Source organism: Zalophus californianus, chromosome 8 (assembly GCF_009762305.2).
Source record: "Zalophus californianus isolate mZalCal1 chromosome 8, mZalCal1.pri.v2, whole genome shotgun sequence".
NCBI lineage: Eukaryota > Metazoa > Chordata > Mammalia > Carnivora > Otariidae > Zalophus > Zalophus californianus.
The window spans coordinates 25,273,053-25,300,641 of record NC_045602.1 but is presented as its reverse complement, the minus strand read 5'-3'; the positions used below and the strand labels follow the sequence as shown (position 1 = coordinate 25,300,641).

Below are 27,589 nucleotides of genomic sequence, written 5' to 3'. Positions count from 1 at the left end.
AACTTTATAAGTTCCAAGAAGAACCAAACCCATTATTCAGCAAATATATTTGGAAAAAGTAGTGTTCAGAATTTTGGCCTCAACTGCTGGGAGAGATCATGAAATACCTTCTGATGACAGCAGATGTTAGAATCTGCAACTCTCAGCTGCATCCTGAAATTTACAGACTATTCCAAGTCACAAAAAAAACTTTCTCTATATAAACCCATACTTCTTAGGAATAAATTTAAGATCACGGAGTCCTCAAACCTCAAAAAACCGTATATGGATTCCACAACACTAAAATATTCAAAGAATATGCCTCTAAAAAGTATCACACTATTTTTTAATCGAGGAACCGAATTAAAGAGCTAAATATTCACAGTCCCCAGCAAGACAAAAGTATAGGCTATAAACATGAAAAGGAATAAGCTCCTCTCATGTTCATTTGAGGCCTGGGCATGGGACTCCAAAACAGTGTTTGATAGACAGCTAGAAGGCCCTTGCATGGAATGAGGAATCCTAGGGACACTACAAAGATAAGTTGTTAACTACTCTTCAGTTTCCTCTTCCATTTCATCACAGACTTTGGGGATCTGAGGACAAAGTTGAACTCTGCTACAGAATGGGAATACAAGTAGTTCTAAAAACATAGTCACAATGTGGGGAGGTAGAGATAATAATCAGAGACACAAAGAAATACAGATTCCTCCTTCTATCCCCACTTCATCTACCCATCCCCGGACTCTGATTATTAGTAACTGCACTAGCCTCCCTCTTTCTGACCACAGCCTCCTGTCTTGTCAGCGCACTGCTGGTAACACTCCAGTGCCAACACTCCTTCCACTCTGAAGAGAGTACGGGCTATTCTGTGTTCTCAAACCAGCTAGGCATGTTTTCACTTCAGGGTCTGTGCAGATGTTCTTTCCCCTACCCAGAATGCCTTGTACCCAGACACCTGCAACGTTTTCTGCTTTGTTCAGTTAGTCTCTACTTACACAGAAATTAAGGGACTTCTTTTAACCACCTTATATAAAAGAGTACTCTGCCCTATCTACTCCTCTCCCTGTCCTTATCTTGCTTTATTTCTCTGCACAACATTTATGAATACTTGACGTATTTTGTTAACCGACTGGTTTTTTATTCTGTCTTTCCTCATAGAATGTAAGCTTCATGAAAGTAGGGGCTTTGTATTGTATATAAAGCTTCAGGGCACTCATTTATTAAATGGAGTTTTATGTAAAAGAGTGTTTAATTACATGTAATATTATAATTGTTAAAAACTAGAAAAGCTTTCTTTTCCAAATCATGGAAACAGAACTCAAAATTACAGTATACCAATTGTTATGATTATGTATCAAACTGGCCTAGCCAGAGTACCCAAATAGTTGGTCAAACATTATTCTAGATGTTTTGTGAAGGTATTTTTCAATGAGATTATTTATATCAGAAGACTTTATATAAACAGATTACTCTCCATAATGTGAGTGAGCCATATCTGATCACTTGAAGGCTTTAATAAAAAAAAGACTAACCACCTCAAGCAAGAAAGAATTCTGTCAGCAGACTGCCTCTGGACTTGAACTGCAACTCTTCCCTGGGTCTCCAGCCTGCTAACTTACCCTGCAGATTTTTGACTTGCCAAGCCTCCACAATCATGTGAGCCAACTCCTTAAAATAAATCCCCAACTCCCATCTCATTTTCTCTCAAGCTCAATCTCCACACACACGCACACACATCTCAGTGGCTCTGTTTTTCTGGACAACCCTACTTAATAAACCAATATAATATAAAACTGCCCAACCTTTGAAACACATGTTTTCAAAGAATAAATAATGATAAGAGAGATAATATAACATTAAGTGCGAAGAAATGTGTAACTCCATTTTTACAATTGTTTAAAACTGTGTTTATGCACATATATTTGTGCGTGCACGTGTGCATCTGTAACCAAATAATCCAAAAGCAATGGACCAAAATTACACTAGTGTTTGTTTATGGGCAGTGGGATTATAGCAACTTTTGTGCTCTATGTTTCTAAATTTCCCAAGTTCACATATATGATTTCCATAGGCAAAAAAAAAAAGGTATAACCAACAATAGCATATGAAGAGAAAATATATGTAAAGTTATATCTAGGGGCACCTGGGTGGTTTGGTCGTTAAGTGTCTGCCTTCAGCTCAGGTCATGATCCCAGGGTCTTGGGATCAAGACCCACATGGGGCTCCCTGCTCAGCAGGAAGCCTGCTTCTCCCTCTCCCACTCCCCCTGCTTGTGTTCCCTCTCTCGCTGTCTCTCTGTCAAAAAATAAAATGTTTAAAAATAAAAAAATAGTTATATTTAAACACACTAATTTGAAAATGTGTAAGCAGGTTGGACTCAGAACTTAAAGAGGGTTATAGAACATTCCCCTTGGGCTTAAAAATCCCAAGTTTCAAGTTAACTGTGGTAACTAAAAAGACCCTTGAATTAACACTTTTTCAAAGATGATCATTTATCCCAGATCAAAACTACCTGTATAATCCTGTTTAAAAAAACAAAAACCTTTTGAAGGCTTCAGGATCTCTTTTCTCTATTTGGCAAATACTCTAGCTTTTGAAAGTTGGCTTTAAAATGTAAATACCATTTTAACTTAAAAAATATGCAACTACATCATGTAATGGTGAGTACTCTGGACCCTGAAAATATGCCACTAGATGTTAAGTTCATCACATAAAAAAGACACTTGAGAAAAAAAATACAGACTGAAAAAAGTTTTAAATATATATTTCATAGGCTCTGAAGATCTAATGTATAAACATTTTAACACTAAGATACCATAAAGTAGCAGCAATCCCAGAGCTTTTTTTCCATTAGCTTTTAATTACTAAATAACTTCCAAAGTTGCCATTCTTTAGTGTCTGCTTTGACATTCACAAATATCAATTTATCATCTCAGTAAATTACTTTCTATAATACAGCTAGTATTTCAACACCCAAATTTAAGTATTATACATTCTTAAGTAATATAAGATTTAAATACGGCTGTCTGTCCATCAGAACTTCCTAATGATAGTGTAGCTCTGGGAATCAATTTACAGTCTATATTTTTAAGCTTAAACAATATGCAGCCAATATTATCCTCAGTATTATCCTCTATGATCCAACTACTTTTAGAATCTTCACTATAAAAATCAAACCTAAATAGTAAGCATATATTTTAGTACATAATACTATTCAATAAAACTTGTCATGGTTCATTTAGTTCAGTTCCATCTGTAACGGGGAAGTCAAAGAGCTCTTCCTTGGTATCAATGGTAAATGTTTCCCAAAATACCTGAATTTCCCTCAGCACAGTATGGCTTAGCTACCCATTCACTTAAATAATTGTGTAGTTTGTATTTTTCATCTTGAACTCTTTGTAGGTACTGGGTTCCATGATTTCTTATGTCCACATAGTGAACTAGTATGTTCTCCCCTCTGAAGCTCTGAGGGTTGTCCTTCTCAGTAGCTCTCAGTTGCCTCCAACTAGTATTGAGGATTTGGAAGATAAGTTCATGTTCTAGCCCTCCATACTATGTGATTTTTAGACTTCAGTTCTACCCTGCTTCAGTCTGTCTTCTCTTGTACAGCAGACCTTTATCTACCGGATCCTTCTCAAATTCTGCTGTATCTTTCTTGAAGTAACCAGGGAATTAGCAGTTTTAAAATTTTGCTCTTTTGAGTTGGATTCCACAGAACTGCTTCCTGTCCAAGCTTATCCCTCCCTGCCAATATTCAATCACAACACTTCTTCAATCTGTCTTAAATCCCAGACTGTAATAGGCAGCTTCATCTGCAAAAATGACCTGTGCTTTAAAAAAGTGTGAGAATCACTGATTTAGTAAGGAAAAAAGACTGTATTTCATTTTTAATCTTTTAAAGAATTCCTTGAGATCCACAGGCATTCTTGGCCTCCGTATGTAGTTTAGTATCTGGGAAGACAGAAAAGTTCTAAATATGTCCTCCTGTGTCCCCCTCCACAACTCAGTGGTGGCTGAATTTTCTTGAGGACAGGACAAAGCTTTTCCTGTTTAATTAGGGATAAGGCTTTAAAATACCCAGAGAAAGGCAACATATCAACTTAAAACAACAATAAATGAAACTCTTATAAAAAAAAAAGTTGAGAAAAAGGGGCCTAATGGATAAATATGTATCTTGAAAGAGGACAGAGAATATACAGAACAGGAAGGGGATTTTAAAATTAGGTTTTGTTAGTCTTAAGATTTCACTGGCTACGTGGGGGTTTTTATTTTGTGATTCCATAAAAATTATTTAAAAGTTATATAAAAATAAAAGGCTGATATTTAAAATATATAATGCAACTTAAAATATAAAGCTCTAGGATGGCAAGTATGAATAATAATGACTTCTTGGGGTTGCCCATCATAAATTCTATGGTCTGGAAACCAGGAATTCTAGGTTCTGATGTGCTACGGATTTACTAAGTGAATGACCATAGTGGTGGGCCATTAATCTTACTGGTGTTCAGTTATTTCATCTTAAGAATAGAAGTTTAGGCTAAGTGATTTCTAAATTCCTTCAGGTTTTAAAATTTTGTGATTCAATCCCAGGCTACCTACCTGTGAGATCGGTTCCTTCTGGGAATATGAGGAGTTGAAGCGGTTCACGGATATCACAAAAATAATCAATAATGTCTTCAAAATGGCTCTGGTCATCCTTCCATTTCCTATGAATGAAGATATAGGCAGCAGCCTGCATGGCCCAACCTAGAATCAATTTAACAAGCATTTACATACAATTGTATTGCTAATATCCACAATTTTTTATCATGAATTGTTTACTATCCTAATAAGCCTCTCATGATATACCTTGAATTCAGCACTGATCTTAGGTTAAGTAACGCATATACCGGAGAATATTCTTAAAGGAGTTTGCTAAGTTCATGGGTTTGCAAAATTCTCAAAAACCTCTTTTCACAAGTCAAACCTAGCTATTAAAACAGCAAGGGAAAAAACTTCCCTAATATTTATCAGTAACTCCTCCAAAGTTTTAATAATCCTAACCAGACATTTTAAACAAGCTATCTACAACAGATATACAACATGTTATCAGCTTACAGAACAGTAAGCAAGGGATTGTTTTCAGGTCATGTACAACAAGCATTCTCTTCAGTATTTCCCCCTTCTGTACCACTCAATCTCTAAATTCAACTATTTTCAAAGCTAGCCACTTTAGATTTTATTTAAAAGGGAAAAGGTGTAGTGGGTACTAAACACATTAACCAGAATATATACTGTGATCACATTTCCTTTATATTTAGGGCAAATCAACCGTCCTACTGAAGGAGGTAGCTTTAGATGAGCCATGTTTTACCTAACCAGGCATCCCTCCATGGCCAAAAATGACTGGAACTACCATGGTAAAGTAGACTCAGCCAATCTATAGTCTGTTCAATAGTCTATAAAGCATGAAACACTTGGCCCAAACACAGAAACTACCATGGCCAATCAAATGTTCTGTCAGAAATTTTACCTGAGACTATGGAGAAAATACGCCAGCAATATAAAGGTAAATAGATGGACAGAACAGCAGATAATATAACAGCAGCAGTTCAGGGAAGATAGAAAATGACACATTGTAGTAAAGATTTAAAATCTTGCTGCTGAGATGCCTCTAACTGATTTTAATCTGGAACAGAAGACATTTCTAGTCTCCACAAATGCTGGCCAGTATATGGATCCACCTCTTGGATAGCCACAGGAGTCCATCTCCCTTATGGCCACGTGTATCTTCACAATATACTTCCACTATTTCAACTAGAGGGAATAAGTGCTAGCTCCTTGCAAACAATGAACACAGCTAAAACAATAGCTATCATTTGGTAAATACAATGGCACCCTGGGAATATATAAAATTATCATTAAATCATTTGCTAATGACTTAAAAAATTTTAAGACTATTTGGTTTGAGTAAGTCCAAACTAGAATACTGTAGTCTACAAGTTTAAATGAACATACACTCAACAAAAAATCCACTTCAGTATAGGTCTTGCTCCTATATACCTAAGTACTACTCACCCACTGTACTGTCAGTCATATCCATCAGTGCTAGACTTGATCCCATACTTGGCCTTCCTACATGTCTCTTCTCCTTCACCTGAGGACACCTAGGCCCACGGTGTAGTGTTTGTAGGCAGGGTAGCTCTGGAGTGAGACTGCCTGGGTTAGAATCATACCTCTGCCACAAAACAGCTGTTCAGTCTTAGTCCCTCACTGACCCCAAATGTAAAAATGAGCATAATGCTGTGATAGTATTTACCTGATAGGGATTGTTGTAAGAAATAAGACTGCTTAGCACAAAGTGTCAATAAATAATAACTATTATGGTTACTGAGATTAAGAAGTTATAATAATACTTCAAGGAACATAAAAATGTAACGAAAAAAGTTCCCATTCACAATAGCAAAACAAAAATGTACAAAAGTAAAAATAACCTGTAGGAGCCACATGAAGACAACTACAGAATTGGGAGGAAATAGTGAAAAACACAATGTTTCTGAACTTTGACCCACATACCAATGATGTCCAAATTTACAATTTATTAGTTTCATGTAATTACAATCAAAATTCCAATGGCATGATGGTGTGTGAGAATTTGGCTATCTGATTCTAAAAATTATCTGTAATAATAAAGAAGTGAAAATATACAAGATAATTTTGAAATAGAAGTAGGAAAGACTCACACCATTAAACATTAAATGTATTATAAAGCAATGATGATTAAACCAGAACAATGCATCTACAAAAATAGACAAATGGAAAAGAATGTAAGACCTAGAAAAAAAGCCCTTGAATACGTTAAAAATGTGGCATATGATAATGACACAATTTCATATCAGAAGGTAAAACATGAGTTGGGGTTTTCTTTTTTAAACATTTTTTTAAAGACTTATTTATTTGAGACAGAGAAGGAAAGAATCCCAAGCAGACTCCCCGATGACTGTGAAGCCTAGCATGGGGCTCAGTTCCACGACCTTAAGATCATGACCTGAGCCAAAATCAAGACTCGGACACTTAACTGACTGAGCCACTCAGGTGCCCCCTTTTTTAAACATTTTTATTGAAATATAACTTACAGTAAAATATGCAGATATTAAATGTGTAGGTGTAGAGCTTGATGCTATGTGGCCACCATCCAGATTAAGGTGTTGAACATTTCCAGCATCCCAGAATATTCCCATTTGCCCCCCCTGCCAGTCAGTTACCACCTCTGGTGCCCCCTCCCCTCCAAGGAAACCATTATTTTAACTTCTTTCACCATAAAGTATATAAATGAAATCACATGGTAGGTATTCTTTCATCTTTGGCTCCTTTTGCTCAATTTTGGGTCCATGAGATTCATCCATGTAGTTATAGGTAGCAGTATTTTCTTTTTGCTGTACAACAGTCAATTAGATGAATATACCACAACTTATTTATATTCTTGATTGAGAGATTTCTTAGCTATTAGGAATAAAGTTAATATGGGTATTCTGTCTTTCGTTGAACATAAGCACGCAGTTCTCTTAAGTGAATACTCGGGAGTGGAGCGGCTACAGCACAGGATTTATATATGCCCAGCCTTAGTAGTTTTTGTTTTTGTTTTTTTTGAAGTGATTATACCAATTGACACCCCCTAAGGCAACGGATGAGTTTCTAAACTGATCTATCTATGCCTTGCCAACACTAGGTCTTATGGGTCCTTTTAATTTTAGCCATTTTCTTTAAAGATTTTATTTATTCATTTGACAGAGAGAGAGAGAGAGCACAAGCAGGGGGAGCAGCAGGCAGAGGGAGAGGGAGAAGCAGGCTCCCCGCAGGGAGCCCGATGCGGGGCTCAATCCTGGGACCCCGGGATCATGACCTGAGCCTCAGGTAGATGCTTAACCAGTGGGAGCCACCCAGGCGCCCCAATTTAGCCTTTCTAATCCACATATAATAGTGTCAGTTTGCCTTTCTCTTATGATTAATAATGTTGACTGAGAGCCTTTTCATATGCAAAACAGCCATTGATGTCTTTTTGTGAAGCGCCTCTCCAAACTTTCTGCACACACAGATACAGAAAATATATATAATTCTAGGTTTCAAAGACATAATATGCCAAATATCATCTCTCGGTCTGTAGCTTGCATTTTCTCTCCCTTAATACTGTCTTGTTATGAACCTAACATCTAATACTAATTAGGCTTAATTTACAAGTCTTGTCCTTGTGGCTGGTGCTTTTCATGTCTTGCTTAAGAAATTTTTGCCTCGGTACGCCTGGGTGGCTCAGTCTGTTAAGCATCTGCGTTCAGCTCAGGTCATGATCCCGGGGTCCTGGGACTGAGTCCCGCATCGGGCTCCTTGCTCAGAGGGGAGCCTGCTTCTCCCTCTGCCTGCAGCTCCCCCTGCTTGTGCTCACGTTCTCTCTGACAAATAAAATCTTAAAAAAAAAAAAAAATTTGCCTACTCCAAAGTTTCTAAGATACTATTCCATGTATTCTTCTAGAAGCTTTACTGTTTTAACTTTTACATTTGGCTTATAACCCATCTAAAAATAATTTTTGTATATCGTGTGAGGTAGAGGTTAAAGATCCTTGTTTGCCATATGGATATTCAATTACCAAGTATTGAAAGGACCATGAGATCACTAATTTAATAAAATATTTAAAAAAATTACACAATAAACGAAAACATACTGCTGTTAAAAAATGTCAATACAAGACTATGTAGAGTCAAACAAGAAAATACTCCATGTCCTTCAACCCCAGGTCCAACAATCGTAACTTCTGTTTCGTTGAACCACGGTTAATGGTTTGATGTGAATTGTTCCACATTTAAAAAAAATCATTACATACACGATTGGTATTTAAAAAAAAAACTTAAAATCATACCTTGTATACTGTTTTGTGATTTGCTTTTTTCCTTTATCATATATACATATGGATCTACTTGATCTTTTGATACCTGCATTGTATTCTCTACTAGTGCTTCTCAAAGCAGTTTTAATTCCTAAACCATTATTGACTAACAGTTTTGTAAAATGCAATAAAACGAATTACTAGAACTAGATCACATACTTGGAGGTTGTAACAATGTCACAACATTCTAAAAGTTTCCAAGTACTCTTCTTCCCTGCTCCCTCATCTCAAGGCGGTCGTTGTTGGGTTTGCTAATTGGCACTGTTACAGGAATGATACTTCAAGTAGCACAGTTCCGTAGAGCTCTACCATGACCTATTATCATTTAGGATGTACCCAATCTGAGAATCTGCCTTTACTGGAAAGGTTTACTCCATTCACATTTTTTAGGGGAACTGTTGTTTCTTTTACTGACATCATCGTTTATGTTTCATGTTTGTTAGACTTCATGATTTCTGCCCACCTTTGTCCCCTTTTCTGCCTTTAGTTAAAGTTATTTTCTCCGCCCCCTTCCCTCGTTCTCTGATGCAGAGGTCAACAAACTATGGACCAAACCCAGCTCACTGTCTTTGAATGGCCCACAAGTCAAGAATATTTTACAATTTATGAAAACTATATGAAATTCAAATTTCATGTTTATGAACAAAGTTTGATCGGAGCTCAGCCACACGTACTTGCTTACAGAGAGGTCTATGGCTGCTTCCGTGCTGCAGCGGCAGAGGGGCACGGGCTGCCCCCAGAGCCTGAAGTATTTGCTACCTACCCCTTTATCGAGTAGTTTGCTAACTCCTACCCCAGTGGTTTGGAAATTATATACCCTGTTTTGTTCTTTTAATGGTCATCCTTAAAATTTTTTTCAACTTTCCATTTTTAACATTTAAACTTCTATAATTGTATCAACATTGAGTTAAACAATAATCCTCCCCCCCAAAAAAACTATGCTTTCCTCTTGTGCTTTTTCAAAATCTGTATAAATCATCCAATAGTTCCCCAAAGTTGCTATTAGTATTAATACATTCCTTATGCCTCACAGAAACAATTTTAATTGCTTAGACTTGACTCTAAGTTCAAGGGCTTCCTTATCACTGTTTCTTTTATCTTGTGTCCTTCTGTTAGTTCTCCTGAAGGAATTCCTTTCAAAACATGTTTGAGTCTTCACATTCCTAAAATGTATTTATTTGTTCTCAATTTTTTGGAGGCTAGTTTGGCTAAAAACAAAACTTAAAATTCCAATTTTCCCTTGAGAATTTCAAAGCTATTTTTCCACGGTCTTCCATCATATAATATGGCTGCTAAGACATCTGACATCAATCTGATCTGTGTAGATAACCTAATCTTTTTTCCCCTCTGGAAGCTTTCATGGTTTACTCTTGGTTTCATGGAATGTTCCCCGTGTGAGTCTTGGTATGGGATTCTTTTTGTTAATTCTGCTCAGCAGTTGCTACATCCTTCCAATATGAGTCCTTCTCTAACACTGGGGATATTCCTTCAGTTAGTTAAGAAAATACAGTGTCCTCTTCATTCTCTCTAACTTTCTATCTGGAACTTACGTTAGCTAGCTAGCTGTTTACTTCTGGACCTGTCCTCTCATATTTTTCATCTCCTTTCAACTGACATTGTGCTCAAGGAAAATCCACTGGTTTGATCATCCACCTTACTAATTTGACTCTCAGTCTGGTCTACGAACAGTTTATTTCAGCAATCGTCTCTTTAATTTTTAGGATTTACAATTGGTTTTTTTTTTAAGATTTATTTATTTCAGAGACAGAGAGAAAGAGCGCACACAGTGTGAGGGGGGAGTGGCAGGAGAGAGAGAATCTCATGCAGACTCCCCGCTAAGTGCAGAGCCCAATGTGGGGCTCCATCTCACGACCCTGAGATCATGACCTGAGCCAAAATCAAGAGTCAGACACTCAACCAACTGAGCCACGCAGGCATCCCCAATTGGTTCTTTTTATAGCAGCCAACTGTTACGGACAAACAACAAAAAAATATAAGTTATGACAAATGCGAAGAGTAACAATTTCAATAAAAATGCTTACTGATGGTTGCTATGTGCCTGATACTATTCTAAGCATTTTTCATTAATTCAATGAATTCTCAAGACAACCTTATGAATTAGGTAAATTATCCTATTTTATGGATGAGGAAACTGAGGCACACTGAGACTCAAAGAGCTAATCAGTGGTAAAACCCAGTTTCAGACACAAGCAGTTTGGCTGGCTCCAAAGTTGATGTTTTTAACCAGTGCACTAAATAGCCTCTCTGCAATATGTACTTGAATCTCTCTAAAAGTAGTAGGTAAACATAGTTTAAGTTCTCCTAGGGGAATTATGTATTCCTTGGAAGTTAGACTTTCCATTTTTTTATATTAGACTCTCTTTAAAGCAGTGCATTTTCCACAAATGTTAATTCTAGATTATCTTCATATGTATAAAGAATGTTCTAGACCGAACAATACTGACAGGTAGAAGGTATTTCTCCATTCCAAGTGAGAACATCTGTTGCTCCCCTGGGGGAAGGGAGCTATAGTAGCAAGACCTCTGGGGTTGTGCCGTGTAACTTTTTCGAATAGTCTGTATGTTTCAGAAATCGCAGAAAGGGAAATAAAATGGCTTCATCAGTCTAGCTCTTGGACCTCTCCTCTGAAGATGACTCTTCCCCTCTGTGCCTCTGTCTTCTCATATCCATTGATATATCACTTATGCTTCTGAATCTTTACTCCCTTGACCTTAAACATTTTTCTCTTCCTCATAAAAATCACAGGAACAAATTCACAGTGAATTTCTTTTTCCATGCCATTGCCATCAACGCACACTTTGTGTTTAAAGCAATATCCAGAGTTTTCTTAACATTCTGGAGATCTTCAAACATACATTTTTGTGACTTTTATTTCATACATCTATGGCTGGATAAATAACTGTGCAACCGATCCTGTCCTCTGAAATTCATCTGTATTACTTGTCTTTTTCAAACTTTTCCATTCGAGGGCATTCCATCTATCACCTGAATTTCTCAGACAAGGGCTGGGCATCTGGCAGGTTTATAAAGGCAGATTCTGCGGATGCTGGCATGGCTCTGTTACCACTGTCTTCTTTCTAAAACCCCACTGAAGGTACAGACAGCAGTAATCTCTGAGCATACTGTATTGTTGAAAACTACTGCATAATTTTAGAACCTGGTTTTTCTTGGCTTAAATTCTCTTTTACCGAGTTCTTGAGTTCTCTAAAAAGAAAAAAAAACCTAATTGTATTTTTGACATTATACATTCTTTCTAATAAAAAAAAAAGTAAGCTCTGGGGTGCTTGGGTGGCTCAGTCGGTTAAGCGTCTGCCTTTGGGTTAGGTCATGATCCCAGGGTCCTGGGATTGAGCCCCATGTTGGGCTCCCTGCTGAGCAGGGAGCCTGCTTCTCCCTCTCTCTGCCCTCCCCCATGCTTGGCTCTCTTGCTCTCTCTCTCATAATAAATAAAATCTTTAAAAAAACAAAAAAAAAGTAAGCTCTTGGGGGCACCTGAGTGGTATAGTTGGTTAAGAGTCTGACTCTTGGTTTAGAATCAGGTCTGCTCTCAGGGTCATGAGATCAAGCCCTGTGGTGGGCTCTGCGCTCAGCGAGGAGTCTATTTGGGTTTCTCTCTTCCTCTCCTTCTACCTCCTCCCCCCACCAAATAAATAAAATCTTAAAAAAAAAAAAAAACTCTTCACACAATTTTTTTTCCTTTTATCCTTTTAGTGTAAATGTGTATCGTTAAGGGAATCATAAAAATATCTGTACTACTCACCTAGTGCCCTAAAAACTGGATTTCAAAGATAAATTGATCTGATGTATCACTGTTGTCCATATATTCATTAATTTATTATGGTATCTACCATGGGACTATAAATGCAACACCAGAAACCCAATGCAACATGGCATAGACAAATTGTTCTCTTTATCTGCAATCCTGAATAGAGGGAATGGATGCAATCAAGGAAATGCTATCCATAGGCCTCTATTAAATGAGAATGAGTGATATAAACAGATGCAAATTTTTGTATAAACTTAAATCACAGCAATCATGAGCAAATACTGTATTTACTGAGGGTGTAGTTATGCATAACAATAATTTACATATAAATCCCAAACAAGTAGTTATTCCTCAAAATTTCAACCTCGGTCAGAGTGCTAAACACTACAAAAAGTTAGGGAAGCTCTATCTCCTTTGAACTCAACATTTTATATTATGTAATGCTGTCTACATCCCTCTTCTAAGTTGATTAACTCCCAAGATAAAATCTACCTTCACTGCAAATTTCATACTCCACAAAGAGATTATCATACCTACCTGCAGAGAGTAGAAAGTCCTGCTTGACACTGAAGAAATACCTAATTACTGATGGCTTTTGTTGCCAAGATAAGGCTCCTTGGTTATGATTTTTGGGTTCACACTATTGTGGAACTAAAATCTGTCTTTCATACTGTGCAAGATTTGCCATTTATTGAATTTTCTAGATGAAGTGCCATCTAAGAAATCCATTCCTATGGAAAATGAATTTCCAAGATAAGTACATTACTAGTTCTGTACACTGAGAGGACCGGTAGCAACTAGCATGTGGTAGGCAAAATAATGTCCCCCACAAAAGAGGTCTACATCCTAATTCCCAAAACTGAATATGTGACATGGCAAAAAAGAATCAGCTAAATTTAAGACAGAAGATTATCCCAGATTAGTCTACAGGGCCCAATGTAATCACAAGGGTCCTTAAAGGAGGAAAAGGGAAACAGAAAAAGACTCATGTTAAAGTGAGAGGGATTCAACTGGTCCTTGCTGGCTTTAAAGGTGGAGGAAGGAGGCCAAGAGCCAAGGACTGAGCATCCAACTGAAGCTGGAAAAGTCAAGGAAAGAGATTCTATTCAGAGCTTAGAGAAAGAAACCAGTCCTGCCAATGCCTTAATTTTAGCCCAATGGGCACCACCTCAGACTTGTGACCTCCAGAACTGCAAGATGATAAATGTGTACTGTTTAAGCCACTCCAATAATGGTACAATCACTAATAGGAAACTACTACAGAGCACCATCAATGCCGAGATCTTAGTTTCTTTAATTTTTTTATTGTTATGTTAATCACCATACATTACATCATTAGTTTTTGATGTAGTGTTCCATGATTCACTGTTTGTGCATAACACCCAGTGCTCCATGCAGAATGTGCCCTCTTTAATACCCATCACCAGGCTAACCCATCCCCCTACCCTCCTCCCCTCTAGAGCCCTCAATTTGTTTTTCAGAGTCCATCGAGATCTTAGTTTTTAATAGCATTCTTTAAGAAATGGAACTAGGATTCCTTAGAGAAATGCTGAGTCAAGGACTGAGGCAGGGAAAATAGAAGAATCTTGTACCACTAGAAAGTTAAAGGGGGGGGGAAGATGGAGGCCCAAAAGGACATAGGAGCCAACCTACAAGACATCCCACTGGCCAAAGTCACACAATGTCAACAACAAAATAAATAATACTGAATTATAACTCAAAGAAAATAATATCAGCAAGTTAATACTGGTATAATTAAGTGAATAAATAAATGAGAAGGGACAAATCTTCTTTACAGAATTACAAATAAAATATGTAGATATGTCTCATTCTAGGAGGTAAAGCTTAGTGCCCCCTCCCCGGCCATTGTATGTGGGCTGTTGTTAGTGAATAAAAAATAATAAAAAGGAAAAATAGCAACTTTATAGTGGAGAAAGCTGGCAGGCACCACCTTAAACCAAATGATTACAGTTAACATCACCAGTGATAAGCCATGTTGATATCATGGATCTCCCTGATGAGATGAGAAGAGCACTGCATTTCTGTGGTGCTTTTCCCTAAAACCCATAAGCCCCATCTAATCATGAGAAAATATACAAACCAAATTGAAGAACATCCTATGAAACAGCCAACCAGTACTCTTCAAAAGCATCAAAAGAAGGAGACTGTCACAGAATGAAGACTAAGGAAACATGGTGACTAAAAGAAATTACAGGATCTTCAATTGGATCCTGGAACAGAAAAAGGGCATCTGAAATCTGAATGAGGTCCACAGTCAATCGTATTGTACCCATGTTAATCTCTTGTTTTGACACATGTCCCATGGAATGTGGGTGAAGAAAATAGAAAAATTTTTTGTGCTATCTTTGCAAATTTTCTATAAATCTAAAATTATTCCATATGAAAAGGTATTTAAGAACCAACTATTTGTTGATCCAAACTTTTGCTTCATTTAAAAAAAGTGTGTATATATGTATATATAAATAAATAAATAAATGGCCACTTTGCATTCTAAACTCAAAGACCTTAATATTCTTAAGATTCACTTACTATACCATAATAGTTAAAGATTATCAGTAATAACATTTCTAAGATATAGTTTTGGCATCATTTTTATTGTGGAAGAACATTCTAATTCTTGGCTACATCATATGTCCCTGCCTGGTGTTCATTACACAATAGTATAACACTCAGAAATATCTGACTTCAAGCACAAGGGAAATATTTTCTGTATGATTTATGATAAGGAATAAACAAGGGAAAAAACAGGTTTTTCTTAACTCCCTTAATGATGACATATATAATAAATCTAACAGGCAATTCATTTTTTCCTTATTGCAAAGTTGCCTTTCTCTATAAAAAAAACAAAAAACAAACATTTGCAATTGAGGGATACCTCATTTAGCCACAAGTGAAAGGACAACTGAAGGCACTGGAATCAAATTATCTATTGACATTAAGGTAAAAACACAAACTATAGGGTCCACTGGGTCCATCTCTCCTATCTTTTTACCATTATTACAAAGTACCCTTTTCAAAGTTGGCTCTAACTGATCACTGAAAGATTTATTTTGTCTGTACTTCTCCACTAAATGCAAAACAGACACAAAACCCTAAAGCTCCCCCCAAATTCTTTTACTGCTCTCTCCTAAAAATCACTCTGTCATAAAAGCATTCTTTTTAGATAATTTTTAAAGCCTACTTATTAATTTAAGCAAAGGAATTCCTTCATTTTCAGTAGACCTAGGGGTACTAAAAGGTCTAAGAATCAAAATATGCTTCATAACTTACATTTGGGATGCCAAGCAGCCTGAAGCAATGCAATCAGACTGGGGTGTTAGAGACAGTGTACATCAATGGGATAATCCAATTTAGGTAACCAATTTTTTTTATTAACTTCAGTAAGTGATTGAGTGGATGACCTTAAAGCCCAGAGCAATTTCTCTCACCCAAAGAAACTGTAAACTTCCAGACAGCACAGGGCTTGAGTTTTGTTGAGAAGTCAGCTAACAAATTCAAAAAAAAAAAAACCTTCATTTAAATTACTTAGATCTCAATGCAATCCTAAAAAATTACTTAGTTCTCAGTGTAATCCTAGAAAGGAGTATAATCCTAGTATACCGACTGGCACATGATTTAACTGAGTTGAACCTTTGTTCCCAATGCGTTTCCCTCCCTCCCCAACAACAAAAGCATCAAAACTCATCTCAGCCAAGCAACTCCGGCAAGTGAAACTATAAAATCAACAATTATAAGAACTTATTTTGCAACTAGCAGAATTGCAAAGATGAAACTGATCTTCGCCTTGTATCTGAAAATACACAGATATGAATGTGGTATCTAGCCACAGAACTAAAATATGTTTAACATACTCTATTTCATTTGATGGTTTTTATAAAGATCTTGATTCATGATAAGCATTTAATAAAACTTACTGAATGAGTAAATCAATCATTGGGTACTTTTCTTTAAGAGCTTGGTGAAATGAGGAAAGCAAGTTTTTGGCTGTAAATAACAGAATACTAATCTGGAAGTCATATAAACAATCAGGATTTATGTTTCTCACATAAAATAAAGCTGGCCTCAAGACTGGTTCAGAGGCCAGGCTCTCACATTCTACTCCACTATCCTCTTGGACACAAGACAGATGCAGCAGCTCCAAGTATGATGTGCTCTAACAGTAATGTCCCAAGTAGGAAAGGGGCAGCTCCAACCTCCCTTCATCAACTCTTGCCCTTTGATGAAGGAGGAAATTTTCCCCAGAGCCTCCTGACAGATTCTCTCCCTTTGGTCTCGAGATTGGCTATTAGGAGGCAGAGAAAGCCAGTATCAGGTACTTTTATCCTGTCACGGGATATGTAGATAAAAAACAATTCACTGTCAAAATTAGTGAAACATCATCTCTGGCCTTTAGGTGTTTAGTAATAAATGCAACAATACAGGGAAGAAGGTCGATGCTGTGATATCTTTTATCATTTAGATACAACAGGAAGCCAGACACTAATCAATTTCTGTGGCTAAGCCACAAGGAAGTTTGCTATGAGAGTACCAGCTACAGTATAGTTATTAAGTGCTAGGGATCCTTGACTAGAAGCGTCCTTTGAAGAAAAGGTCACAGAGGGAGCTTCAAATATGCTCACTGAAGAGATTTCTTCTAGGAAGGCCCAAGCAGTTGTTAGCCCAGATGATGAGCACACTTATCTAATATAGGTAATAAAACTGACGTCTTGGTTGTACCAAAGAAACTAGTGGGACTGGAGTGTTAGTGATACCAAATCTTGTGAGAGACTTCTCCAATGAGAAATTTATTCCTCTTCTGAGTCATGAAGCAACATTAATAATTTTGTTAAGTATAGTTGACACACATTGTTACATGAGTTTCACAGTGACTTGACAATTCTGTTATGCTGTGCTCACCGCAAGTGTAGCTACCACCTGTCACTGTACAGTGCTATTACAATACAACTGACTATTTTACCAATGCTATACTTTTCATCCCTGTGACTTACTCATTCCGTAATGGGAAACCTACACCTCCCACTCCCCTTCCCCATTTTCACCATTTAGTATGATGTTAGCTGTGGGTTTTTCACATATGGCCTTTATTAGTTGACCTCTAACCTACATCGTTCAGAGTTTTTATCGTGAACGGATGTTTAATTTTGTCAAGTGCTTTTTCTGCATCTATTGAGATGATTGTATGATTTTTATCCTTCATTTTGTTAATGTAGTGTATCACATTGATTGATTTGTGGAGACTGAACCATCCTTGCATCCCTGGAATAAATCTGACTTGATCATGGCAAATGGTACTTTCGACATATAGCATGAAATTGGTAAAATAGAGAGTCCAGCAAACTGGATGAAGTCAAAGACACTCATGGCTTAAAGATGGTTTTAGTTTTAGAGAATGTCAAATTAAAGTAGGAGGAAGCTGGGTAAGAGAGAAGAATTTTCCCTCTCTTAGGAGATAAAGTTTGGTATTAATAAACTATAAATATCTCAGTAGGAAAATACCCATTCTTTGTGCTTAATATAGAATAGTTATAAAAGCTAAGGTGACAACAATTTAGTAATTCTTAAAACTACAGGAGCAACATCTTTTTCAACAAAATATACTTTACTAATCCTTAAAATACATTAATGAAAAACAGTTAAAATGAAAAACTTGACCACATAAAATGATTATCTTTGCATCAATACAAAGGTGTTGCAGCACCTCCATGTTTACTAGTAAGGTACGCTATAATTATTGTTGCTATAGTGCACTGGCGAGGTGTACAATAGATTTTAACCGACTGTTTTTATTCAGGATCTTCAAAAACAGAAATGCTTTTATAACACTAAGGACATTTAAAATAAAATTGCAGTTAAAAAAAGAAAGTAAACAAAATAATTTAATTAAATTGCAGTTATTTCTGTAAATCAAATCGAGCAAAAAATATTTAATGTTTTAGCAAACTGATTAATATTCTGGGAGCCGAACTTATGAGTACCCTCCTACTCAGTTTCAATTATTCTGTTAAAGCAGACCACCACAGGAGCTTCAGACATACACTCACAGTCTCCGCACGCCTTTAACAAACTGAATGCATAAAAGCATTCATCAGAGGCTAACCTGTCACTTCTACTTCTCCCTGATCTCATTCCAAACAATCACATTTCACAATTTTACATATTTCCTAAAAGTCTGTCACAATTTGTGATTTTCCCAGTTTTCACCATTCTATTATGCTGCAGTTTTGGAATTAACGAACTGTATGACAATTTACTTTGAAACTAATGTCAGGTCAGGAAGATTTTAAATTTAATACACAACATGGCCACTTGTTAAATCACTATCTCTTTAATAGTTATTCCTCTTTATACTTTGGAAAGACCTCAAACTCTTATGCCACTCAAGTATAATTAATAACCCAGAAAAATCAAGAAGTCATGAGTTGTGTGGGCACAAATGGAACAAAAAGTCCATTTGCCTGGTGATTCTGTACCAGGCAAAAGGACTTTTTATGACATCTTCTGGTTAATATTTCATTAATTGTTAGTGGTTACAAAGTTGGCTAAAAATAAAAACCTTTGGATATACCACCGTTACAAACCGCTGAAATCTAACTACAGGACTTTTTTTTTTTTTTTGGTTAAAATTTAATTTCTTATATCTTAGCAAACTCTAAACTCTTTAGTTAACTTTACCAAAGCTCTTTATAATCTGACCTGGAATCTAAACACTGTTAGTGATTTCTTTCCTAGCCTGTTACATTAGTCTATTACTTTTGGACTCTAGGAAAAGAACTTCCAAATTCCAAACTCTCATTCATTCTCCAACCTAGCACCACAGATATAAAATATCGTTTTTCTTTAGTCATCTGCAAATGAACTAAATAGACCAGAAAATTCTAAACATCTGGCAAGCAAACATTTATTTTAGAAATAATAATTATAAAGAGCAATATTAAATACTCCCTGAAGTCATGCCCAACTGTTAACAAGCTAAGTCTAGCACAGTCTGAAGCAGGAGATAGGTGACCACTAAGATGTTTCCATTCTTTTCCCTTTCTTTTATTTACTCCTGCAAACTCCAGCTTTAATACTCTCATTTGCAAACTGCTCTGTTGGGGGTTTGGTTTGTATTTTGTGTTTTGTTTTGGTTTCTTGCTGCCTACATTTTTGCCTTGCGTAATTTTCTTTGCACTTCTTTACAGGTTCTAAAATCTTTTTTCTCTAATCCAAAATCAGTTGTCATTAAATTTTGCATTTTCATGAAATCTCATCAAGTCTACAAATTTTTAAGAGCTAACAATGTGAAAGACCCTCTATAAGGAGCTTATAACTCATGTGGGGGGAAAATGTGCAAATGGAAAAGCTAAGAAGAAATACTTAAATAGGAACTCATGACAAGAGAAGAGAAAGGTTTGTGATGATAAAAATGACTATACCAGTGTGGAGGAGGAGGAAATAAAGGTTAGGTGGTGGGAGAACAGGTCTCTGAGACACTGGAAAAATGAGAGGTCTAACATGGACCTCTATACGGCAAGAGGTGGAAGGGTCGATGTTCTGAATGGAACTACAAAAGTAACAAGCAGCAGCAAATAACACTCTACTGGAGCTTAATCCTCATAACTACCCAATAAAGCAGTACTACTTTTTAAAACTGAAATGTAACTGATATATGACATTCATTTCAGGTATAAAACAAACTGATTCCATATAAAACAAACTGATTCCATATGTATATGTATTGGGAAAGGATCACTACAATATGTCTAGTTAACATCATTACAAATAGATACAACTGTTTTTCTGATGAGAACTTTATTCTCTCAGCAACTTTTAAGTGTTCAATACAGTATTGTTAACTATAGTCACCATGCTGTACATTTCATCCCCATAACTTATTTATTTTATGACTGGAAGTTTGTGCCTTTTGACCACCTTCAGGTATTTTGCTCGATCCCCAACCCCCAGCCTCTGGCAACCACCAATGTCTTCTCTGTATCTGAGGTTCAGTTTTTTGCTAGTTTTTGTTGTTTTATTTTGTTTTTAGATTCCACATATAAGTGAGATAATATATTTGTCTTCCTCTGATTTACTTCACTTAGCATAATACCCTCAAGGTGCATCCATGTTGTCTCAAAGGCAGGGTTTACTTTATTTATGGCTAAATAATATTTCTCTGTGTGTATGTAACTCACACCATTTGTTTTTGTGGGGTTTTTTTAGTTTTAATTCCAGTGTAAACATACAGTATTCTCTTCATTTCAGGTGTACATTACAGTGATTCAACAATTCCATATATTTCGCAGTGCTCATCATGGTAAGTGTGCTCTTAGTCCCCGTCACCTATTTCACCTGTCCCCACCCTCCTCCTCTCTGGTAACCATCTGTTTGTTCTCTATAGTTAAGAGTCTGTTTCTTGGTTTGTCTCTCTTTTCTTTCCCCTTTGTTCATTTGGGTTTTTGTGAAATCATGGTATTTGTCTTTCTCTGACTTGTTTCACTTAGCATTATATCCTCTAGAATCCATCCATATTGTTGCAAATGGCAAGATTTCATTCTTTTTATGGCTGAATAATATTCCATGATATATATACACACACACGCAATGGAATATTACTCAGCCATCAAAAAGTAAAAATGGAATTGTTGAACAGATTTCTACACACATATCATGTGACTTTAACAGTCCTAGTAGTTTTTTGGTGGAATCTTTAGGGTTTTCTCTATATAGAATGAAAATGGTGAGAGTGGACATCCCTATCTTGTTCCTGACCTTAGTGGGAAAGCTCTCAGTTTTTCCCATTCTACACATTTTCATATTTTCTTATGGTCCTTTGTATTTTTGTGATATTGGGTTATTTCTCCACTTTCATGTCTGATTTTATTTGAATCCTCTTTTTTTTTTTTTTTTTTGATGAGTCTGGATTAAGATTTGTCAACTTTGTTGATCGTTTCAAAGAACCAACTCCTGGCATCATTGATTTGTTCTACTGTTTATTTCTGCTCTAATCTTTTATTACTGCCTTCCTTCTACGGGTTTTGGATTTTGTTTATTCTTCCTTTTTCTAGTTCCTTTAGGTGTCACGGGTTATGGGTGTTTTTTGTTTTTTTCCAGGTTTTTCTTGCTTCTTGAGGTAGGCCCATATTGCTATAAATTTCCCTCTTAAAGCCATTTTTGCTATGTCCCAAAGATTTTGGACTGTTGTGTTTTCCTTTTCATTTGTCTCCACATGTTTTTTTTATTTCCTCTTTGATTTTTGGTTGACCCATTCATTATTCAATAGCTTCCAGATATTTTCTTGTGGCTGATTTCTAGTTTCAGAGTGTTGTGGTCAGAAAAGATGCATGGTATGATTTTCATTTTTTTTTAATTTGTTGAGATTTGTTTTGTGGTCCAGTATGTGATCTGTTCTGGAGAATGTTCCATGTGCACTTTAAAAAAGATGTGCAGGGGTACCTGGGTGGCTCAGTCAGTTAAGCATCTGCCTTCAGCTCAGGTCATGATCCCAGGGTTCTGGGATCAAGCCCCGCATTGGGCTCCCTACTCAGCGAGCAGTCTGCTTCTCTCTCCCTCTGCTGCTCCCCCTGCTTGTGTGTGCGTGCTCTCTGTCATATAAATAAAATTTAAAAGAAAGAAAGAGGATGTGAAGTCCACTGTTTCAGAAATGGAATGTTCTGAATATATCTGTTAAATCACCTGGTACAAGGTATCATTCAAAGTCACTGTTTCCTTCTTGATATTCCATTTGGATGATCTGTCCATTGATGTAAGTGGGGTTTTAAAGTCCCCTACTGTTATTGTATTACTATCAATTAGCTCCTTTATGTTTGTTATTAACTAACTGTTTCATGTATTTGGGTGCTCCCATGTTAGATGCACAAATATTTACAATGTTATATCTTCTTGGATTGTCCTCTTCATGATTATAGAGTATCTGTCTCTTGTTACACTCTTTGTTTTTGTTTTTTAAGATTTATTTATTTGACAGAGACACAGAGAGAGAGGGAACACAAGCAGGGGGAGTGGGAGAGGGAGAAGCAGGCTTCCCGCTGAGCAGGGAGCCCAATGTGGGGCTCGATCCCAGGACCCTGGGATCATGACCTGAGCTGAAGGCAGACGCTTAACGACTGAGCCACCCAGGCGCCCCTACATTCTTAAAGTCTCTTTTGTCTAAGTATTGCTACCCCTACTTTCTTTTCACATCCACTTGCATGACAAATGTTTCTTCATCCCCTCACTTTCATCTGTATGTGTCTTTAGGTCTAAAATGAGTTTCTTATAGGCAGCCTATAAGATGGGTCTTATTTTTTTAACCAGTCCATCGCCCTGTATCTTTTGCCTGGAGCAATAGGTCCATTTACACTCAAAATAATTATTAATAGGTATGTATTATCATTTTGTTACTTGTTTTATGGTTATTTTTATAGTTCTTCTCTGGTCCTTTCTTCCCTTGCTCCCTTCTCCCCTTGCTCCCTTCTCTCATAAGTTGGCTTTCTTTGGTGATATTCTTGGATTCCTTTCTCTTTATTTTTTATATATCTATTACTGGTTTTTGGTTTGTGATTGCCACTAGGTTTGCAGATAACATCTTCTGCATATAGCAGTCTAAGTTAATAGTCCCTTAAGTTTGAACCTATTCTTTACTCCTCTCCCCCCTACATTTTAGGTATATAGAGTCATACTTTACCTCCTTTTTATTTTGTGAGTCACTTGACTGATTTTTTCAGGTATACTTACTTTTACCGCTTCTGTGCTTTCTACTTTTATTACTCTTACTTATGGTCTTTATTTTCCACTCTAAGAGTCCCCTTTAACATTTCTTGTATGACTGGTTTATTGGTGATGAATTCCTTTATCTTTTGTTTGTCTAGAAAACGCTCTCCTTGTATTCTGAATGATAGTCTGGCTAGACAGAGTATTCTCAGTTGCAGATCTTTTTCCTTTCAGCCCTATGAATATATTATGCCACTTTCTTCTAACCTGCAAAGTTTCTGCTGAAAAATCTACAGATAGCCTTGAGGTTTCCCTTGTATATAACTCGTTTTTTTCTTGCTGCTTTTAAAATTCTTTATCTCAGCTTTTTGACATTTTAATTGCTATGTGTCTTGGTGTGGACGTCCTTGGGTTGATTCTGTAGGGGGATCTCTATACCTCCTGCATCTGAATTTCTGTTTCCTACCCCAGATTCAGTAAGTTTTCAGCTATTATTTCTTCAGTAAATTTTCTGCCTCCTTTTCTCTTCCACTTCTGGGATCCCTATAATGCAAATGTTACTACGCTTGATGGAGTCACTGAGTTCCCTAGGTCTATCTATTTGCATAAACGTTTTTCTCTCACCTGTTCATCTTGGTTACTTTCTATTACTCTGTCCTCCAGGTCACTGATTCATCTGTTTCCTCTAGCCTGCTATTTATTCCATCTAGTGTATTCTTAATTTCATTTACTGTGTTCTTCATCTCTAATTACTTTTTTTTAAATCTCTTTGTTAAGGGTCTCACTGATGTCCTCCACTCCTCTCTCAAGTCCAGTAAATATCTTTTTGACTATTACTTACCTCCATTTCACTTAGGTCTCTTGCTGTGGTTTTGTCCTGCCCTTTCATTTGGGACATATTCCTATCTCCTCATTTTGTTACCTGTGTCTGTTTCTATGTGTTAGGAAAGTCAGCTATGTCTCCTGCTCTTGAAAGTAGTGGCCTTATGAAGAAGAGGTCCTGTAGTGCCCTACAGTACAGGGTCCCATTTACTGGAAACTGGTGACTCAGGGGCGGCTCCTATATGTGGTATGTGTGCTCTGCTGTTTTGAATAAGCTGCTTTTTCCTTCAGTTCAGTCATCTGCAGTGGCTCTCTGCCAGTTTGGTCCCTGTGGTGTTAATGGGCCAGTCTAAGGCTACCTTGGGCTTGAGCTGAGTGAGACTAGGCATTTGTCAGAGATGCAGTGGCACCAAACTGCAGGGTGATATCCCCCATGTTGTCCCCTGAAAAGCTTTTGTTGGTGGGCAGGGCCTGCAATCAGACCACCTGTTGGCCCCCAGCTTGCTGCTGGGGCTGCAATCTGAGTAGTGTCAGGGAGGGCAGGAGTCACTTTGGAGTGATGGTGGCCCCTGTTGTGGCTGTTTGCACACTGCCAGGCTTGTGGCCCTGGTCTGAATGGGCTCCAGTCAAAAGTGTATTAGATAGGGTGGATATGCAATATGCTGGGGGTGGGGCACACAGTTTTAACAAGGTTTACGCACCAGTCCTCCCTAAGAGGGAACCCACTACTGCGGAGGGTACCAAGGTCCCACAAACTGTGGGATCAGGAGAGAGGTAATGGCAAGGTTTGTGCTGTCTTCTGGGGGAGGGAAAGAGCAGTTGACTTGGGAACTGAGGCAAGTCTAGCTGGAAGGGGAAGATCCGCAAAGCTAAGCAAGCTAGGCAGTAAATTTCTGCACTGCAAGTGGTCATGTGTTTATGCTGGGAGATGAGAAAGGGAAATAACTCCTGCCCACCCCTTTGTATCTGGAGGAGTCTCCCAGTGATCTCTGTCCCTCAGGGATCCCATCTGAGATTAGTAAATAATACTCCATCCCATACACCCAAGGCATTTTTCAAACTACTGCTTCTACACTCTCTCTCTCTCTCTCCAGGCTATTTGTTATGCTGTCTCTTTAAGGGCATGGACTCTGTTTTCTCTCACCTTCTGCCCTCCCAGTTCTCCAAGAGCTGACCCACTGATTTTTGAAATTCCAGGCTTTAAGCCCTGCTGGTTATCAGAACTCACAAAATTAGGCCCCTCTGGTTTTCAAAGCCAAATGTTATAGGGATTCATCTTCCTTGTGAGGGCTTCCTGGTGTGACAATTTCTTTCTCTCCCCTCTCTGTGCCCACAGGTCCCTCCCTCTCTCAGAGAGTCCTGTGGTTTCCCTCCCCACTGCGTCTCTGCCCTTCCTACCCTCTTCAATGTAACCTCTTCTCTCCATTTAGTTATAGAGTTTGTTCTGTCAGTCTTTGGGTTATTTTCTGGGTTATTTACCCTAATGTGAGTGTTATCTAGTTGTATTAGTGGGACAAATTGAGCTTAGGGTCCTCTTACTTCCCCATCTTCCCAGCAATCTCCTATCTCACATCTTTATCATTCATCCACTGGTGAGGATGGTATGTTGCTTCCATATCTTGACTACTGTAAATAATACTGCGATGAACATGGGGGTGCATATATTTTTTCAAGTTAGTGTCTTCTTTTCCTTCAGATAAATACCCAAAAGTGGACTTGTGGGATCATATGGTAGCTCTGTTTTTAATTTTTTGAGGACTCTCCATATGGCTTTGCATAGCGGCTGAATGAATTTAAATTTCCACCAACTGTGCACAAGGGTTCCCTTTCTTCCATATCCTCACCAACACTATTTTTCATTTTTGACAGTAGCTACTCTAATAGGTGTTTAATGATGTATCATTATGGTTTTGATTTACATTTCCCTGATTAGTGATGTTGAGCACCTTTTCATGTACCAGTCAGCCATCTGTATGTCTTCTTTCAAAAAATGTCGACTCAGATCCTCTGCCCATTTTTTATTATTTTTTTTTAAGATTTTATTTATTTATTTGACAGAGACACAGCGAGACAGGGAACACAAGCAGGGGGAGTGAGAGAGGGAGAAGCAGGCTCTCCACCGAGCAGGGAGCCCAATGTGGGGCTCGATCCCAGGACCCTGGGATCATGACCTGAGCTGAAGGCAGACGCTTAATGACTGAGCCACCCAGGCGCCCCTCTGCCCATTTTTTAAATCAGATTTGCTGGGGGTTTCTTGGTGTGTTTTTGTTTGTTTTTACTTTGCTACTGAGTTACAGTTCTTTACATATTTTGTATACTAACCCACTGTCAGACATATGATTTGCAGATGTTTTCTCCCATTTGGTAGATTGCCTTTTCATTTTTTGATGGTTTCCGTCACCTGTACAGAAGATTTTCAGTTTGATGTCGTCCTTCTTTATTTTTGTTTTGTTGTCAAATCCATAAAATCATTACCAAGCAATGTTCAGGAGCTTAACGCCTATGTTTTCTTCTAGAAGTTTCATGGTTTCAGGTCTTACATTCAACTTTAATCCACTTTGAGTTAATCTTTGTGTATGTTGTAAGATAGTGGTCCAGTTTAACTCTTGCATGTGGCTGTCCAGTTTTCCCAACACCATTTATTTTTCAGTAATGTGTATTATATATTCTGCACTCCTGTCATAAATTAATTGACCATATTTGCATAGCTTTAGTTCTAGGTTCTCCATTCTGTTCTACTTATCTGTGTCTGTTTTTATGCAAATACTGCTCTGCTAACCATAGACTTGTAATATACTGTGAGACAAGGAAGTGTAATGCCTCCAGGTTTGTTCTTTCTCATGATTTTGCTTTGGCTATTTGGGGTCTTCTTTTGGCTCCATACAAATTTTAGGATTGCTTATTTCTGTGAAAAATACCATTGAAATTTTGATAGAGATTGCACTGAATCCGTACATTGCTTTGAGTAGTATGGACATTTTAACAACGTTAATTATTCCAATCCATGAGGACCAAATACCTTTCCATTTGTTTCTTTTCAATTTCTTTCACCATTATCTTATAGTTTTCAGTGTACAGGTTATCTCACCTCTTTGTTAAATGTATTACAAAGTGTTTTATTCTCTTTAATACAGTTATAAATGGGATAATTTTAATGTGTCTGATAGTTTATTATACAGAAATGCAAAAAAGAAATGTGACAGGTATTTGTAAAATGATTTTGTATCCTACAATTTTACTAAATTCAAGGTTTTCTACATATAATATCATGTAATCAGCAAATAGTAACCGTTTTCTTCCTTTAATTCAGATGCCATCCAATGCATCCATTGATCCTGCTGTGGCTAGGATTTCCAGTATTATGTTGAAT

At 37.3% G+C, this 27,589-nt stretch overlaps 1 protein-coding gene across 4 annotated transcripts in view; it reads right to left on the bottom strand.

The window, feature by feature from the left end:
- The window catches only part of LCLAT1 (lysocardiolipin acyltransferase 1), a 185,751-nt gene that overhangs the window by 74,380 nt on the left and 83,782 nt on the right, over window positions 1-27,589 (bottom strand). For all 4 annotated transcript variants that reach the window (XM_027621604.2, XM_027621605.2, XM_027621606.1 and 1 more), the window contains one exon: window positions 4,582-4,728. In XM_027621604.2, coding sequence (XP_027477405.1) covers window positions 4,582-4,728 — 147 coding nt within the window. The remainder of the gene's footprint in view (window positions 1-4,581; window positions 4,729-27,589) is intronic.